The sequence below is a fragment of the Patella vulgata genome, chromosome 7, assembly GCF_932274485.2.
Source record: "Patella vulgata chromosome 7, xgPatVulg1.2, whole genome shotgun sequence".
NCBI classification, from domain to species: domain Eukaryota; kingdom Metazoa; phylum Mollusca; class Gastropoda; family Patellidae; genus Patella; species Patella vulgata.
In genome coordinates, this window is record NC_065885.2 from 29963797 (window position 1) to 29980384 (window position 16588).

General features: G+C 32.5%; 1 protein-coding gene across 16 annotated transcripts in view; it reads right to left on the reverse strand.

Annotated features, from left to right (window-relative positions):
• The window catches only part of LOC126828693 (golgin subfamily A member 6-like protein 7), a 28339-nt gene that overhangs the window by 11103 nt on the left and 648 nt on the right, over positions 1-16588 (reverse strand). For 3 of the 16 annotated variants that reach the window (XM_050558621.2, XM_050558619.2, XM_050558618.2), the window contains exons 2-12: positions 15350-15399; positions 14725-14778; positions 14194-14344; positions 14005-14087; positions 13117-13179; positions 11866-11928; positions 11615-11677; positions 11180-11242; positions 10466-10528; positions 4643-4702; positions 315-461 (exon numbers count right to left, since the gene is read on the reverse strand). In XM_050558621.2, coding sequence (XP_050414578.1) covers positions 315-461; positions 4643-4702; positions 10466-10528; positions 11180-11242; positions 11615-11677; positions 11866-11928; positions 13117-13179; positions 14005-14087; positions 14194-14344; positions 14725-14778; positions 15350-15399 — 860 coding nt within the window. The remainder of the gene's footprint in view (positions 1-314; positions 462-4642; positions 4703-10465; positions 10529-11179; positions 11243-11614; positions 11678-11865; positions 11929-13116; positions 13180-14004; positions 14088-14193; positions 14345-14724; positions 14779-15349; positions 15400-16588) is intronic. The other 13 variants (XM_050558623.2, XM_050558622.2, XM_050558620.2 and 10 more) reach the window with 13 other exon arrangements.

Here is a 16588-nt window from a genome sequence, read left to right on the forward strand (position 1 = left end):
ATGAACAATAAATAGGTTGACAGGCAACACAAAATGTGACTACAGCAGCTGAATCGCCCTAGACAGTCAATAATTATCTTAAAGGTGCGACTGGAGCATTTACCACAGAGTGTTATCACAGGCAAGAACCAATAAAAAATTAACAATGTATTTCTTCCATGCATTTAAAAGGGATCACTCAAAAAGATGGTATATGTATTTTTCAGATACAGTTTCTGTTACAAATCAAAAACTGGCAGGAACAAAGAATATACTAGATACATGTAATGATATTAACAAAATTATTGTAATGGATTCTATCATTGACAATTTACCTGGGCTACTTGTTGTTGGGCTACTTGTTGTTGTACACCTGGTTGTTGTACATTAGCTTGTTGCTGTATGGCTTGTTGTTGTATGGCTTGTTGCTGTACACCAGGTTGTTGTACCCCATTAGCTTGACCTTGAAGAGCTGCCTGATTCTGTAAGAATGTCAAAATTTATTCTAAATTTGATATTGTTGTGTTTCAAAACGTGTTTATCAGAAATGATATTTTAAACAAATCAGGTTTACTGGTATTGGGTTCATTAAATCATATATAAAAATTCTCAACATTTTAGGGGTTTTTTGCTAGAAGCAAAGCAAGCCTGAACGGATTCAGATAAATAGAAAATTTAACATAGGACTATGTACAAAGATAGGTTGCCAGGCAACTAAACATACCCCCACAGCAGATAAATCGTCCGAGCGGTCGACAAGAGTTGTCGTATATTTGTTCTTTTGTAGGTAATTAGGGGGCATTTAATGGACAATTTCATACAGATGACATTATAATTTTCGTCGTTTGAAGGTTCACAATGTTCTAAAAACTAAAACAAGGGCTGTAACTCTGGAAGTAATCTACAGAAATTGTTGAAATTCGACAGACTTTTTTCGTTTTACTAATTCAAATAATACATATCCAGTGACCGCCCTAGACATTCGCCAATTCGCCAATGGCGACAATTATTTTTATTGGCGAATAAAGTGATGATACTGGCGAAATATTTGGCGAATGAATTTTAGAGAGTGTTATTTCGTAAATCTGCTAATATTAAACTTGAAATCGTCTCGTTAAACGCTTCTTTCGATCGACTCGATGGAGTGTCTATTTTTAGTACATTAATTACTCTAGTCTCAATCTTACAAGTCGCAAATCAGTCAATTTACAATATTACAACTATTACGCATTAAAACGACCGAAAGATCGAGTCTGGAGACTATAAAACACAGTTACGCCCCTTTTGTGTGGCACTGCGTTGTTTACATTCGCTTCACTACAAGTTTTCTTTACTTACGCAGCAAATAAATAAAACGCACATTAATGACAACTAATACTAGTAAACCCAAAATAAGGATAGATTCCTTTTTCCTTCCTACGACTACTGTTAGTCCAGAATCTACTTCCGTGAGTGAGCGTGTCATCTCGGACGCAAGTCCTTCGTTGGCTTCATCAACATGTGGACAAAAATTAGACCTTTAACCGAGACCGTCGAGCTAACCCTCAATGACCTCATGCTTATAAAAATGGATGGACCGGACATAAATTTCAAATCAGCGGTGTCTTAAAAAGAATCGTCGTGTCTTTTCTGTTATGACGATGAAGTAAATTAAATCATGTGACTGTGAAGTACGTCCTATAAACATTTTTTTGTTATCTGCATTCATTCTCTCAATAACGTGAACTTTTGCATGAACAAGGAGATAAAATAATATTCTTGTGTACTATATATAGAGGATATTTGTCGTTTTAGAGTGAATAACATATTTTATTTCATCGAGAAGCAAGAAAACTTATATTTTCACGAATGCGTAGCATGAGTGAAAATATAAACGTTTTCTTGCTTAGAGATGAAATAAAATATGTTATTCACGACAAAACGACAAATGTTCTATTTATTTTATGATTTTACAATCATTTTAGGTAAAAACAACTAGCCAGTGGAATAACACTGATCATAAAATAAAAGTACATATTAAACATTTATTTTGTCTGCGATATCACCTCGGTGGAAGCGGACGTAAAATACAACTAACACACACACACATTTATTTTCATTTTTAATTAACAAACATATGAATAAAAATGATATAAAATATTTGGCTAAAACTTTCTGAATTGGCTAATAAAATTTTGATTTGGCTAAAAATTTGGCTAAAGGTTTTAAGAGTCTAGGGCGGTCACTGCATATCAATTTCATACAGATCGGATGATAACTTTTGTCGTTCGAACGTTCACGAGGTTCAAAGTAAAACAAGGGCCATAACTCTAGAAGTAATTGACAGAAATTGCTGACATTCAATAGGCTTCTTCATTTTACTAATTTAAATGATACATATGAATTTCATACAGATTGGGTGATAACTTTTGTCGTTAAAGCGTTCAAAAGATTCAACAATGTGAAACAAGGGCCATAACTCTAGATGCAATTAACAGAAATTTGCTGAAACTCAATAGGCTTGTTCGTTTTACTATTTTAAACGATTCCTATAAATTTCATACAGATCGGATAATAACTTTTGTCGTTTGTAAAACAACGGCCATAACTCACGGCGTAATTAACGGAAATTGCTCAAATTCAATAGGCTTCTTCGTTTCACTAATTTAAATGATGCATATCAATTTCAAACAGATCGGATGATAACTGTTGTCATTAGAGTGTTCACAAGATTCAACAAAGTGAAACAAGGGCCATAACTCTAGATGTAATTAACGTAAATTGCTGAAATTACATAGGCTTCTTTGTTTTACTAATTTAAATGATGCATATAAATTTTATACAGATCAGTTGATAACTTTTGCCGTTAGAGCGTTCACAAGGTGCAACAAAGTGAAACAAGGGCCATAACTCCATACGAAATTAACGGAAGTTATTGAAATTAAATAGGCTTCTTCATCTCACTAATGCAAACAACATATATCAATTTCAAAACAATCAGATGATAAATGTAGTTACTGTCCGATATGCGCAAATATAGAAAGGAACTGAGATCTTTGGGTTATAAACTTACATTTCAAGTTTCAACAAAATCGGATAAAAATTGTGACCTTTATAGGGTCCACAAGCTAAAAACGTGATTTTTCGTACAAACAGGGGCCATAATCCATGAAGTTTTGATCCGATACATGCCAATATCGAAAGCAGCCGAGATCTTTTGGGGATAAACCTATATTTCAAGTTTTGTCGAAATCGGATAAGAATTGTGACCTGTAGAGAGTCCACAAACAATTGTGGACGGACGGACAGGGGCGACGGCATAATACGTCCACATGAAAATGTGGGCGTATAAAAAAGTTAGAAATAGTGCTACTGTTGTTGTGCAAGAAAAATATGTTAAATGCATTTTGTGTCCCAAAAAATATATAAAAGTATTGGTAAATTTGGCAGCTGATTTAGCCCTAGATTGCAACAAAAGGATTGAGGCATCAGAGAGGAAGCACTAAAAAAAAACAAAAGTCCAAGTGGTTGGGTTTGGATATACAAATATATTAATAACTTTTCTGCCCATGACCATGAGAAAATGCCAGCATTAGCTCATTCTTGAGTATCACCCTAGTAACATATCTAAAATGTACCAAATTTGGATTAAATCCATCAATTGGTTTAGGTACTCCCCCCACCTTGCCACTGTAATCCAATGAGTATGACAAATGCTTGAGTATCTAATCGCAGAATTCTACTTGAAAATAGTGTTGAATTACTATAAATGTGTTTCAACTGTGGCAAGAAATGATTCCTTTGGCGAATAAAGAAGAATAACAGTGAAAAATAGTCGGTATGAATTCCAAACAACAGAGTTGGGGAAGAGTGGTATTTTCATATTGCAGCTATATAGGGACGGATAGGAACTGTCAGTGGACATCTTCTGCTCAGAGACGGTTCATAATGGAACTACTAAGGCGCTAACAAGATTTGGTATCAGTTATTATCAAAAACTGTTGAAACTCAATGGGATTTTTCCCTTTCTATAGGATAGGATAATACAATTATGATTAAAGCAAGAAAATGACAAGAGAATCATTGTCGAAACATAGCACCGATTATAACACACAGTCGTTGTTTTACATAGACTTTGAACTGTTGTGATTATTATAATAAAAGCCTCTAAGGTGTCAAAAGGTTTTTTAACAAAGGGAAGAAATCTTCCTTTCAATAGGACAGATAACGAATATACATGTATATTTCAGAAAGATGGGTTAATAATTTTAAACTAACAAGATTTTGTAACATAGCAGTATAACATATCCTATAATTTCTTCTCCATGTGACTAAATACATGTATAACACAAACCTATGAATACGTGTATAATTCCTCATTAAATTTGACTTCGGAAAAAGTTTCACTTCAGTGTAATGAATAATGATAGAAATAGAGAGTTGAATTTTCCAGATTGCACATATTTTTATATATGCCGAGTGTGTGTATATATATATATACATATATATTGTGGGAAACAGGGGCTCTCGTTAAAAAGAACATTTACTGTGCTACTTTGTACAGACAAATCATTAAGACAACACATTTCAAAATATTCATACAAAGCCTACATATATGTACAGCAAAATAATATTTCATAATTGTACTATATATATACTGTGTAAAATCTACACAAGGTTATACCTGTAATGTATGGAAGGCTGGAATCATATTACTGTGAGCATAAACATTTTGTTGAAATTGCTGGAAATGTAGAGAGAGAAAGAAATGGAATTTCAAGTACCTACAACTCTTATTTAATCTCTTGAAATAGTATATCAATATTTTCTTTATTTTATATACTGAGGGCAACAAAAAATTCATTCAGTTAAACATACATTATGCAAGAGCTAAATCTGCCTGTTGCAGGTCTTTCTTTGGGTCGAAATGTTATATAAACTATATCTTATGTGTCAGATTTTCACTGGATTTGCATCCGATTTGCTGCTCAACGCTCACTGATGATTTAATCCAAAAATGGATAATCAAGACTATGTTTTTTATCGTACCGACTTAAGTAATGACGATAAAAATTAAACGCTTATATTTTCAGCATATTCCCTTTTACAACACCTAGTTTTTAACTATTATAGTGAGAATTGTCAGCTCTTTATCTAATCTTCCATAATACCCCTTTAAGTTTTAATTAATTATTGTTAGTAATATTTAAATAATGAAATTCATAACATCCCATAATCCTGAATATAGGTAGATGGCACCATATTTAAAAGCTGTCTTTGCTAGCATTTTACAGGTGATTATTTAGAATATTGGCATTACTTGGCAAGCTAAAGCAATAAAACAAGCATTCATAATATTGTCCAATGATTTCAATGCCAAACACAGAGAATAACATGTTCAATATTGGTATTGGTATTCAATAGCATCTATATTATTATCTTTTAGAGATATTCGTCACTGGCAACATGCATAATTCATTCTGTAAGAAACATAGTTTGTAGTATACCGGTGCAGATAATAAAGTTGTGGATTAATTTGTAAAATAGATTTGAAACAAAACCCCAGAACATTTGGGACAAAAATTAGTAACTTTTGATTCAAACTGGAGTGAACTGGATAACCCAAACAAACTCATGAGGTTTGCGAAACATACAACAGTTAAATCAAACTCACACTAGTATAGATGATAGACAAATGATCTAAAGTGTGTGTAATGACACTGACTATTCAAACCTGTCCTCAAAGTTTAAGATCGAGATAACATACTAAAATATTAAATTGTTAAACTTGTTTGAAATACACATTCCTTTAAGACCGTGATTAGGCTACATGTATGTACTTTCTGTTGCATAATCTATCCAAAAAAATATCTGTTATCAAAAATTTAAGACAGTGATTCAAATTTCAGAACACTGGTAGAGGAGACAAAACTAGTATTGTCATTTAGTATGTATTCGAAAATCAATGGGAATGCAGTCGAAATTTACAGCTGGACAACATAAAACGTTCTTTGTTATAATAGGCATGAAACAACAGCTTGGCAAAATGCTACTACCGGTATGTTAACTTCATATCTAAACTGAACATGTGGTATAAATACAGAAAAGAATACAAGGTCATTATGACAAAATATTTCTTACTTTATACTGAAAAACTGACAAGTTTTTAAACATACTGTAACAGAATTATAACTCAAGGTTACAACTGAACTTTCTTCAAAATGATTGCATGTTACAAATTTTACATAATACTGTACATGTACTCAGTAGTACACCAGTTACAGACTCATTATACCAGAACAAGCAGTTGCCATGCAAGATACTATTACATTTTACAAGAGATGGACAGAGAACAAGCTGAAAAACTTTTTTTGTACAATTAAGGACCATAATCCAGGAAATTACGGTCCGATATGCACCAATATCAAAAGTATCCGAGATCTTTGGGTTATAAACATACATTTTAAGTTTTATCAAAATCGGATAAAAATTGTGACATTGAGTGTCCATACGCTAAAAACACGATTTTTCGCACAATCAGGAGCCATAATCTATGAAGTTACAGTCCATTACATGGCAACATGTCAATATCAAAAGGAACTAGCGTCTGTGGGATATACACCTAATTTCCCACTTCGTCAAAATCGGATAAAAAATTTGACCTGTAGAGGGTCCACTAACAAAATGTTAACGAACGGATAGATAGGGATGACAACAATATACGTTCACATGAAAATGTTAGTGCTTAAAAAAATATTTTAGTGTCAACATTCATCCTTCTTTCAGAAACAGATTCCAAGGAAATGAAATTGGGTTTAACATTCAACTAATTTGGTTGTTGTTGTCTAAAACCAGTGCTTGCCAGGCAAGATACGCCCACATTTTGCAAGAGATGGATAGAGAAAAGGCTTTAAACAACGATTTTTCATACAATCAGGGGACATAATCCAGGCAGTTATGGTCTGAAATGCGTGAATATCTAAAGGGACCAAGTTATTTGGGATATAAAGATATTTTAAGTTTCATCAAGATTGGATAAAAATTGTGAATTCTACGGGGGCGGATCCAGGATTTTCAAAAAGGGAAGTGTGCTGCCCTCACTTGGGAGTGTGAAGCCCGACCCTTGGTGGGTGGACTGACAGGCTATCAACCAAGTCACCAACCGGCTCGTTTTGGAGTAAATTACGATTTCCAACCTAAACTGACTGTTAATTCGTTTAGCAACATGAGTTTCGGTACCTACCCTAAAAAATGGCACCGCGCCAGATATCATGCCATAAAACGAAAGAAATCAACAATTGACGGAGATTGATTCATTTCAGCGTCCATGTCACCACATCAAAAATTCACTCAGTCAAATGCCTCAGTGAGTGGATTCACGAACAGCATACGTCTTAGAAATTCCCTTCATCTGTAATGAGTGAAGTGTTTAAACAAGATGAGATTATTTTTATATGCTTTCGTTCATCCATGAAATTTGGGGCGCCTAATACCCTGTTCACAGGTGACGGAGACGAGTCCATTGTTGAACCAGTCAGGCAGGGGTGGAGGATAGTATAACTCAGCTGATCAGAGGCCGAGGATCAACAAAACAACAGATTTCAAAAGCTGAAGATGCTTTGTAGGCATAAAAGTGTGCATAAAGACACAAGGACCGCCAACTTATGACAGGGATCACTACCACCTTTAAGTATTTTTGTTCTTTCCCGCGAGAATATATGGGGCAAAATATTGTTCGCCACCGCAAGGGTCTACAAGTTAAAAATGTGATTTTTTGTACAATCTGGGACCATAATCCATGAAGTTACGATCAGATACAAGCCAATTTCGAAAGGAACCAAGATCTTTAGGAGATAAACCTATATTTCAAGTTTCGTTAAAATCGGACAAAAATTGTGACCTGTAAAGTGTCCACAAATAAAATGTGGCCGTATATAAAAAATTAAATGGACGTGCCCAGGACCCAATGGTTAATTTAAACCCCTTAATACTAGCATGTTTCACTAACACATTTCAATGATGGCTACAACAACTGATGTTCGTTTCATAACTATAACTATCAATTGACATTGACATTTTTTTTTTAGGGGGGGGGGGAGGTGACTTATTGCTCAGTGTCTGTTACCCCAATTTACTCTAAAATAAAACTATGTATACAGCTAAATCACTTTCTATATTTTTAAAACATGTACAATAGAGTGTTTCATTTTTTTTCGTAATTTCTAAGGTTTCTACCCGTCACCCAAGTCCACTCGTGGTCAAACTTACACCGTAATATTTTCAGAATTTTCTTGTCAAAAGGCCATTTTTCCATAATTGTGTCCATTTTCGGAGGTTTGAGCTTGACAGATCACTTAGAGAGGTCAGGTATGGCTTGTTATGTGTCTATGTTATGCTTTTCAGGGTTGTAGAGTTCATTTCCACCATCTTAAATGAGATTATCAGAATCCAAGGTGGCGAAAATCCAAGATGGCATCCAAAATCGGCTATTTTCATGACATGGAAAAGCATTTTTTAAAGACTATACAATTTTGTTCTCATAAAACTCATTATCAGGGTCAAAATGATGTTTAGAATGACAAGTCCTGATCTACTTTTGGTTGGAAATGGCCAAAGGTAATGGCTGAAGGTGAAGATCTGATGGAGTATATTCACCACACTATTAGTGTGGCAGCCATTTTTGTCAAGAAAATTCTGAAAATATCACTGAGCACGTTTTACCCAGAGTGGACTTCGATGACCGCCAGAAACCTCAGTAATTACAAAAAAAAACCTGAAAAGTGAAATACCCTAACATACAACTAGTACTTATAGATACGATAACGGCAGTATATCATATGCAACAATATGTATAAGGTTATAACACCGAGTAACATAATGTGTAACTGAGCCAATTCAAATATTACATATACATATATCTATGCTTAATATATCTCGAAAAGTTTTTCATCATGCTGAGAATTATTAAGAACCTTTAATCGTGTAACCTCTTCATCCAACACTGTTATAACAGTTTGATCATATTGTAACTGTAACTATAAAATAGGGTAAACAAACATGTTAACATAGAGGGGTGTTTTAATGATAAGCTCCATCATCCAGTTTCATTGTTATATCCTCATGTAGTGTGTGTTCAATTGGTTTTGTCTATAAGGATTTTTGAACACGTTCCTTTTGAAGCATTTTGCGGAGAAACATAAATGTTCTTTATAAAATATGAGAAGGAAAATTTTTTGTACACGGGGCACGGGCATAGATTCACTCCTGCTAACTAGTCTGTGGTCTATCCTCATCTAACATATCTTATCAAGGCTGTAGAACTAATCAATCACATATCTTTACATGTACATGCTGGTCTCATTAAAACGAAGTATCAAATCAACAGAAAATCCCTCAATCTCATGATGACAATGTTTACAAATTATCCCAAACTACAGTTACTTCAATGATTATTATTAACAACAAGGTTTAAAATTAGAAAATCTGGACATTTAGTGAGAAGGAACCTTAGCTATTCTAAGCAGTTTAACTTGGTAAATTATCAAAGTTCATACAATCAATAAATAGCTGACACTCATTAATTACTTGCACACTTACCTCTGTATAAAGCATGAAGCAATCACTCTGCTCAAATTTAGTCAAAGAATTTGTGTAATGAAACTAAACACCATACTTTGTCACTCTCAATCAATCAGAATGTTCCAAAGCATTGACAAAATAAATCAATTATCCCTGCTTAGTCTAAGCAGAAGCTCATCATCGAACTCAATCAAGACAGTCACCTGATGAATATCCACACCAAGTTTGAACATTCTACCTCAATTAAAGAGATATGCAGACAATAACAATACTGACAGTGTACACTTTATGGTTTTTTGCTGTGGTCACATATGAGATTTTATGTCTGCTTCCACCTTCCACCTAGCCTACATACATTTATACTTGATGATAGGTGAAGTCAATAAAGAAATATTTATAAGAATAAAGCTGAAAATCAAAGATATACATTTACATAACCATAAGAGAGAGAGAGAGCGAGATGGGGTTGAACATCCACTCAACACCCAAACAACCCAAAACAATTGTCTTTAACCTATCATATCTATCTTAAACGATTCACTTCTCTGGGGCTTCAGTTCTTATTTGGTTGTTTTTCAAAGCTATCATAATTATTATTTCAAGCCAATCACAGCATTTATCAGAACTTTAAACAGACTTTCTTTAGGGGCAGATGTAGCCAATCACATTATCTTAAAGTTTTGGTACCCAGGTAGTAATTATTTTTGAAAACTAAAAAAATATGAATTAAAATGCCAAGGGTTGTGAAAGCATCAAAATGAGATAGGACGAGTTAACAACTCAAGAACGACCGCAACCATGATAATATAATGACAAAAGCTTGCATGATGAACAAGGCGGGTTTAACATTAACAAGTAAACAAAACTATCCACCAGAAGCAAAAAACAAAAAAACAAACAGACATCAAACAACCAAAATAATAAAAACCTTTAAATTTGATAACTCCTGTTTTAGTGTGGTAATTAAGCTTTGATCTTCAACAATATGTTTCTACAAGTATAGGTACAAACATACAAATTTATCATTTTAGTTTTCTTTCACAATCACTAATACATTAACAAGGCCTACATGTATATTAAGTTTTGAAGTCAAAAATAAAAGGTTGTCTTATGTATAATGTATCTCAAAAGTAAAAAAATTTTTTTTAATGTAATGACTGTTGTTATTATGTAATCACGCATATATCTGAGTAGGGTCTTAGAAATCTATATATAAGTGTTAAGTACTGTCTTAGAAATCTGTATATAACTGTTATTCTAGCATGTTGGGGCTTTAAAAAAATATTTTAAAACTTTGCTCACATTACCAAATTATGAAATTAATACAACAAAAACTAAACAATTTTCAAGTTTTTGCAATGTTGGCAAATTAAAACAAAACCAATGTCTTCCAGATGTGACAGAACTAGTTGTCAAACTGACTTAACTCTTAAATTTTCTAAAATAATCGAGTGCCACAAAGTGTATATATCAGGCTGACTAAAATTAATTATTGTTGTACAGCCATCGGTTAAAGGCTAGGGCTAGGAATCAACTTTTTTCATAATTTACAATTTCTTAATATACTCCAATTTATGAATATTTAGAAGGGACACAAGACAACAATGAAACAATGACCAAAATAAAAGGAAATAGTATTAACCTGAGACTCTGTTATATTTCTTTCTAAATTCTTTGAAACAGTCTGACTTTCCCTCAATTGTATCTACAGAATGACAATTGGTATAAATATTTTATCAAACTTTTTGTTAATTTAATCAAAATTAAAGAATAGCAGATTGATTGATAAATTGATCTATAAACTTAAAAGATGAAAATTGAAGACTGTCAAAACCAGATGTCAAAACAGAGAGAACTGTCAAAAAGAAAAGATTGCCTCAAAGCGTGGAAATCACACGGACTCAAATTAATTATTTAACTATTTTATAGCCACACCATTTCTAACAATGCAGGAATTCACTGTTCTCATTAGAAGAATATTTTTACATCATTTACAAATTTTAAATAAAGTCCTAATTAAAAGAGGTTTCATCAAACAAAAGAATGACCAAGATAAAAAGAAATAGTAAGTATTAACCTGAGACTCTGTTAGATTTCTTTCCAAATCCTTTGAAACGCTCTGACTTTCTCCCAATTGTATCTACAGAATGACAAGTTTTATAAATATTTTGGTGAATTTATTAACGGATAGCAGATAGATTTGATTGATTTATAAATTGTATGTATAAAGCAAAATGGATGAACACAGAGGACTGAATAATTTTGGGTAAAATTTATAAGCTTTTAAATAAATTTGTAGTATTTGATGGGTGATAGAGAAGTATTAACCTGTAATGTTTTAATTGATGAATTCAGGTGTACAGCTGTTGTCTTTTCCTGTTGTAAATCTGTCTACAATCAAACAAACAGTAATAGAAGTCAATTGATAGGCAATATCCAATCACTTTATACTTCGTTATCGTGCCAGTATTAATTTGTATAACTATACAAAATAGCATAACCCCACCAAAAACATTTGCCTAATGAATTTGACATATCAAACTTTCATAGAAGTGAAGACTTTGTTTGAACCTTCTTCAAGATGGCAATTGAACATGCACATGTATACTCAAAGCAGTTTGACGTGGATGTGGATCTTTTTTTCATGTAGAGGGCACAGAAAATCTTTACAAATAAGAGATATAGTTATATCTGGCAAAAAGTGATGCAGAATTTAGTGTGGAAAATAAATATATATCATGAAATCAGGTAACATTGAACTTGACGATACCATTTGTACACAGAACACCTTTATGAACATCAAGATAGATGGTAATAAAATTTACGATTTTTCATGTGTACTGACTGCTAAAATCTATAACATGTACTAGACAAATGGAAATATAAAATGAACATTGAAGCCAAATTGATTGTTTAGTTTGAAGGACATGCATGTATGTGCTCAGGTGACAGCTGTAAAGCTTTCGCATTATTTTGTATAGCTGTAAAATTATTTTATCTGCCATTCAAATAACATCAACTTAGATCTATATTTATAAATAAATGTCTGTTCCTTGGTAATGGCAAGTTTTAATATTCATATTCATCTTTAAGTACGTATAAATTGAAATCCTATTATATGAATCCATTGAATATTTTACAAAAATTATTAAACTTTGAGCTTTTTATGTGATATCGTTGAAGATTTTGTTTGTGAAATTGAAGGGTGAGGCAATTAATTCAGTTTCAGAATTGACAAGAGTGATAGAATAACCATCACATTGTGTTTGACAAACATATTAGTGCACACAGACATGTTAGTGTTAGTGTCAATAAGACAGCACAAATACAACAAAAGTTAAAACTCTTCCCTTTAATAACATATTTTCAAAAAATAAAATTTTAATTTCAATAGCAGACCATTATTTATAATTTTTTTTACACACTTCAACTACCGGTAATCTCAATTTTCTGAAGAATTATCTTTTGTTATATGTTTCTCTAGATTGAATGATAATATATTGTTATAGGGAAGTATATAGGTTAATAGAGATGTGTTAGTTAATGTAAGGAATATTAAAGAATTAGCTTAGTAGTAACCTTTAGTCGTGTAACTTCTTGTTCCAGACTAGATACAACATTCTGGTCATATTGAAGTTGAGTCTATATATGGAAAAATCACAATTAGCGTATAACTTTATTCTGTTAATCATAGAAAAAATTGTATGTTTAAGACAAATCTAAAAAGTTCTTTTAAGAACCAAAATTAAATGGGAAAAGAAAAAGCTAATTCATGAATAAATAAATAATACTAAACTATGTTGACAACTAACTACATGTAAAGTCAGTAAAAGAAAAGGCAAAAAAGATGACCAATATATGTAAATAAACTTAATCTGATTAAATCATAAATATTAATACATTTTGTTTTTTACACTACAAATATTATTTTATTTAACTTCATGACAATAGAATCTGGAAGGGTTTTTAAATCAAACTCATTCTGTTTGATGTTCAAAAGAAATGGGCTATTTAGTCACGACGGGAGACACATAAGACAGCATACTGAACAAGATGTTATATCTGTATTCTGTGACCAACAGATGACTAATATAGGACGCCTGTCATGACCTTCCATACCAACCAGTCAGATCTACACGTAATGATTGCCACCAAAATAATAAATGAAATAATATAAAGATCTGTGTTTTAATCAATTGTAAACAAACCTTTCTTGTAACTGACACTTTGACTTCCTAATTCTACATTTACATAAAATCTAATTTTTATAATCTAAAATTCTTTGTGTATTTATAAAGAATGGATAAAAATTCTCTTAATTAAGATGCAAGGAGTTAAATTTAAAGGTGGGATAAGGAGTGTTAGTCAAGTAATCAAATCACAGCAAGGTAAATTTATAAATGCTTGCAACACACGACACTCTATAAACTAATATTTTCCCACTGAACTAAAAAAAAAGAAAATTACCTGACTATTCTGTAACTGAGCCTTTAAACTGGATATTTCATTTTGTAATTGTTCATTTTGTCGTTGATAGTTGGCAACTTGATCTGAAAATGTATATAAATATAATCAACTGTTGATAATAGAAAAATCCCATCAACCCATGTATGTTGCCAGTGCATTAAGTAAATACAAATTTAAATAAATATTTACCTTTATATGAAGCTATTTCTAGTTCTTTTTCTTGTTTTAATTGTTGAAATTCTTGACTTCGTTGAGACTCCAAGTGTTCTTGGTCTTCCTTTAATTTCTGTAACTCTTGTTGTAAACGCCCATAATCTGCTTCCATCTCCTCATTTCGTCCCTTTAATAAATTTAAATTCAATAATTCTAGAAACCATATTACAGTCTCAATACTCTAGAAATCAAATTACAGCTTCAATATTCTAAACATCAAATTACAGCTTCAATATTCTAGAAATCGAATTACTGCTTCAGTATTCTAGAAATCAAATTAATGCTTCAATATTCTAGACACCAATTAAAAGCTTCAATTTTTATGGCATTAGAAGCTTGTTTAAACTACACTGAGATGATCAGGAGAGGTGCACCTGAAATGTCTCTAACTTTATTTGAAAAAAATAATCTCAATAAAATTCAGTTAAATAGTCTCCTGCTTTCTACAAATGGTGGGGAACAATAAAACCGCTGTATATCATAAACTATATCGATAAAATTAATTACCTTTAGCATTTTATGTTGTTGATTTAATGAACTCAGTCTGCTAACAAAGTCTTGCTATAATTTGAAAAATAAATACATTGATTATCCATGTACATGTAATGTTAAAAGTCATGAAGGCTAAACTTTTTGAAGACAAATATTTCATCTTACAACCAAATATTACACATTATAAACAAGTCAAACACCATTATTGTATAAACAATTCAACAATTTCTGAACAAATAATAAAGACTTTTTCTATCAAGGGGTTCTGTGTGATTTTGTTCCTGAAACACAGGTGATGAAAACTTAACATTAACTGAATCATTTAAAAACAAAAATCTTACAGAAATCGTAAGAGGATAATGTTTGGCATTCTTCCTATAGTGCATACATGTACATCTACTGTCTCATTCTGCAGTGGTCATAAAGGTAAGATTCACAGTGCACCACAGTTTAGACCAGGGGTTCCCAGCCTACTTGGGGTATCTGCAAACCCTTGGTAATTTCCTAGAGGTGTAGGGCATCAAAAAAGTTGGGAATGCCTGCTTTATACAATTTAACATGCACCCAACACATTTTGTAAACAGGCAAACATTTAGACCTACCGTACATGAAGGTCAGTAGAAACATAAAGCTAGCTTACCCTGTCACTATCACATTTTTCTTGCAATTCCTCTTTTGACTTCATAAGATCTGAAAGGAAGAACACAGAAATATTACACATCTTGGGGCAAAATATCAATTACTGTCCTGTCCTCACTAAATCTACATGGATTACAAATCTATACATGTACATATACATGTGTACCTAAAAATGAATATCCACTTATAACTGCTTTTTTAAAACATTGTCACTAGATTTTATGGGTTAAATCAGAATTCCAACTGTGATACAAAAATCATATTCTGTTGTGTTCATACAAGAAACCCAGATGGATATAGGACAGACAATGCAGGTTAGGTGATGAAAATATACTGCCCAATGCCCATACCCGATCATATAAAAATTGACACTATCTCCACGATGATAAATAACCAGAGTTTGATTTATCTTAATTTTCACATTTTTTTATATAATTCTTTTTAAGGTATTTTTTGTTTTCATGTTGTCTAGTAAGGAACATTATAGTTTTATTATTCAAATGTTATCTTGCCATTCCCTTTAATCCACTATCTACCCTTGATACACTTGCATTATAAAATTTTATTATGAGTACTGCCACTGGTAATTGTTGTAATTCTTGTCTGAGATGTTTCATATTCAATCATTTCTGAAAGTTTTTAAATAGTGTCCATTTTTAGGGTAACATGTTTTGGTTAGGGACATTTTGGGCAAGCCTGGACTTAAGGAACCTATCACATACGTTGTCAGGCAGATTATTACACAATGTACAATGTACATATTATAACATTATAATGATTTGTTCCTGACAATGTCTGTGACAAGTACCTTACATGCATGTTCAGACATGTATATGTTGTGTGATAATTTGTACTGGACAAGTTTGCCTATTCTTCATCAAAATAGAATGGAGTTCAACTTTCTCTGCAACAAGTAGAAGGGTGAAATTTACCAAGGCAGTAGTGTTTCTGCATACTCTTCATTGAATTCCAATGTCTTTTGTGCTTTCTGAACAACTACAATCTGTTTCCTTGTCAGGCGCCGAATGGCCCATTCTGCGACGCTGACAACTGGAATCCAGAGGTAGGCCTACTTTCTTGGCGATCAAACTGGATCACACCATGGACCTTTTTCTGAGTGGTCTGCAGATTCTAAAGCCTAACCTTTTTGTCTAATTTGTATTGTATGTACAATATTCAGGTACATGTACTGTTTTTGGGATTTTTTTTTTTTTAATGGTTTCCTGCACCAGTGCACTGT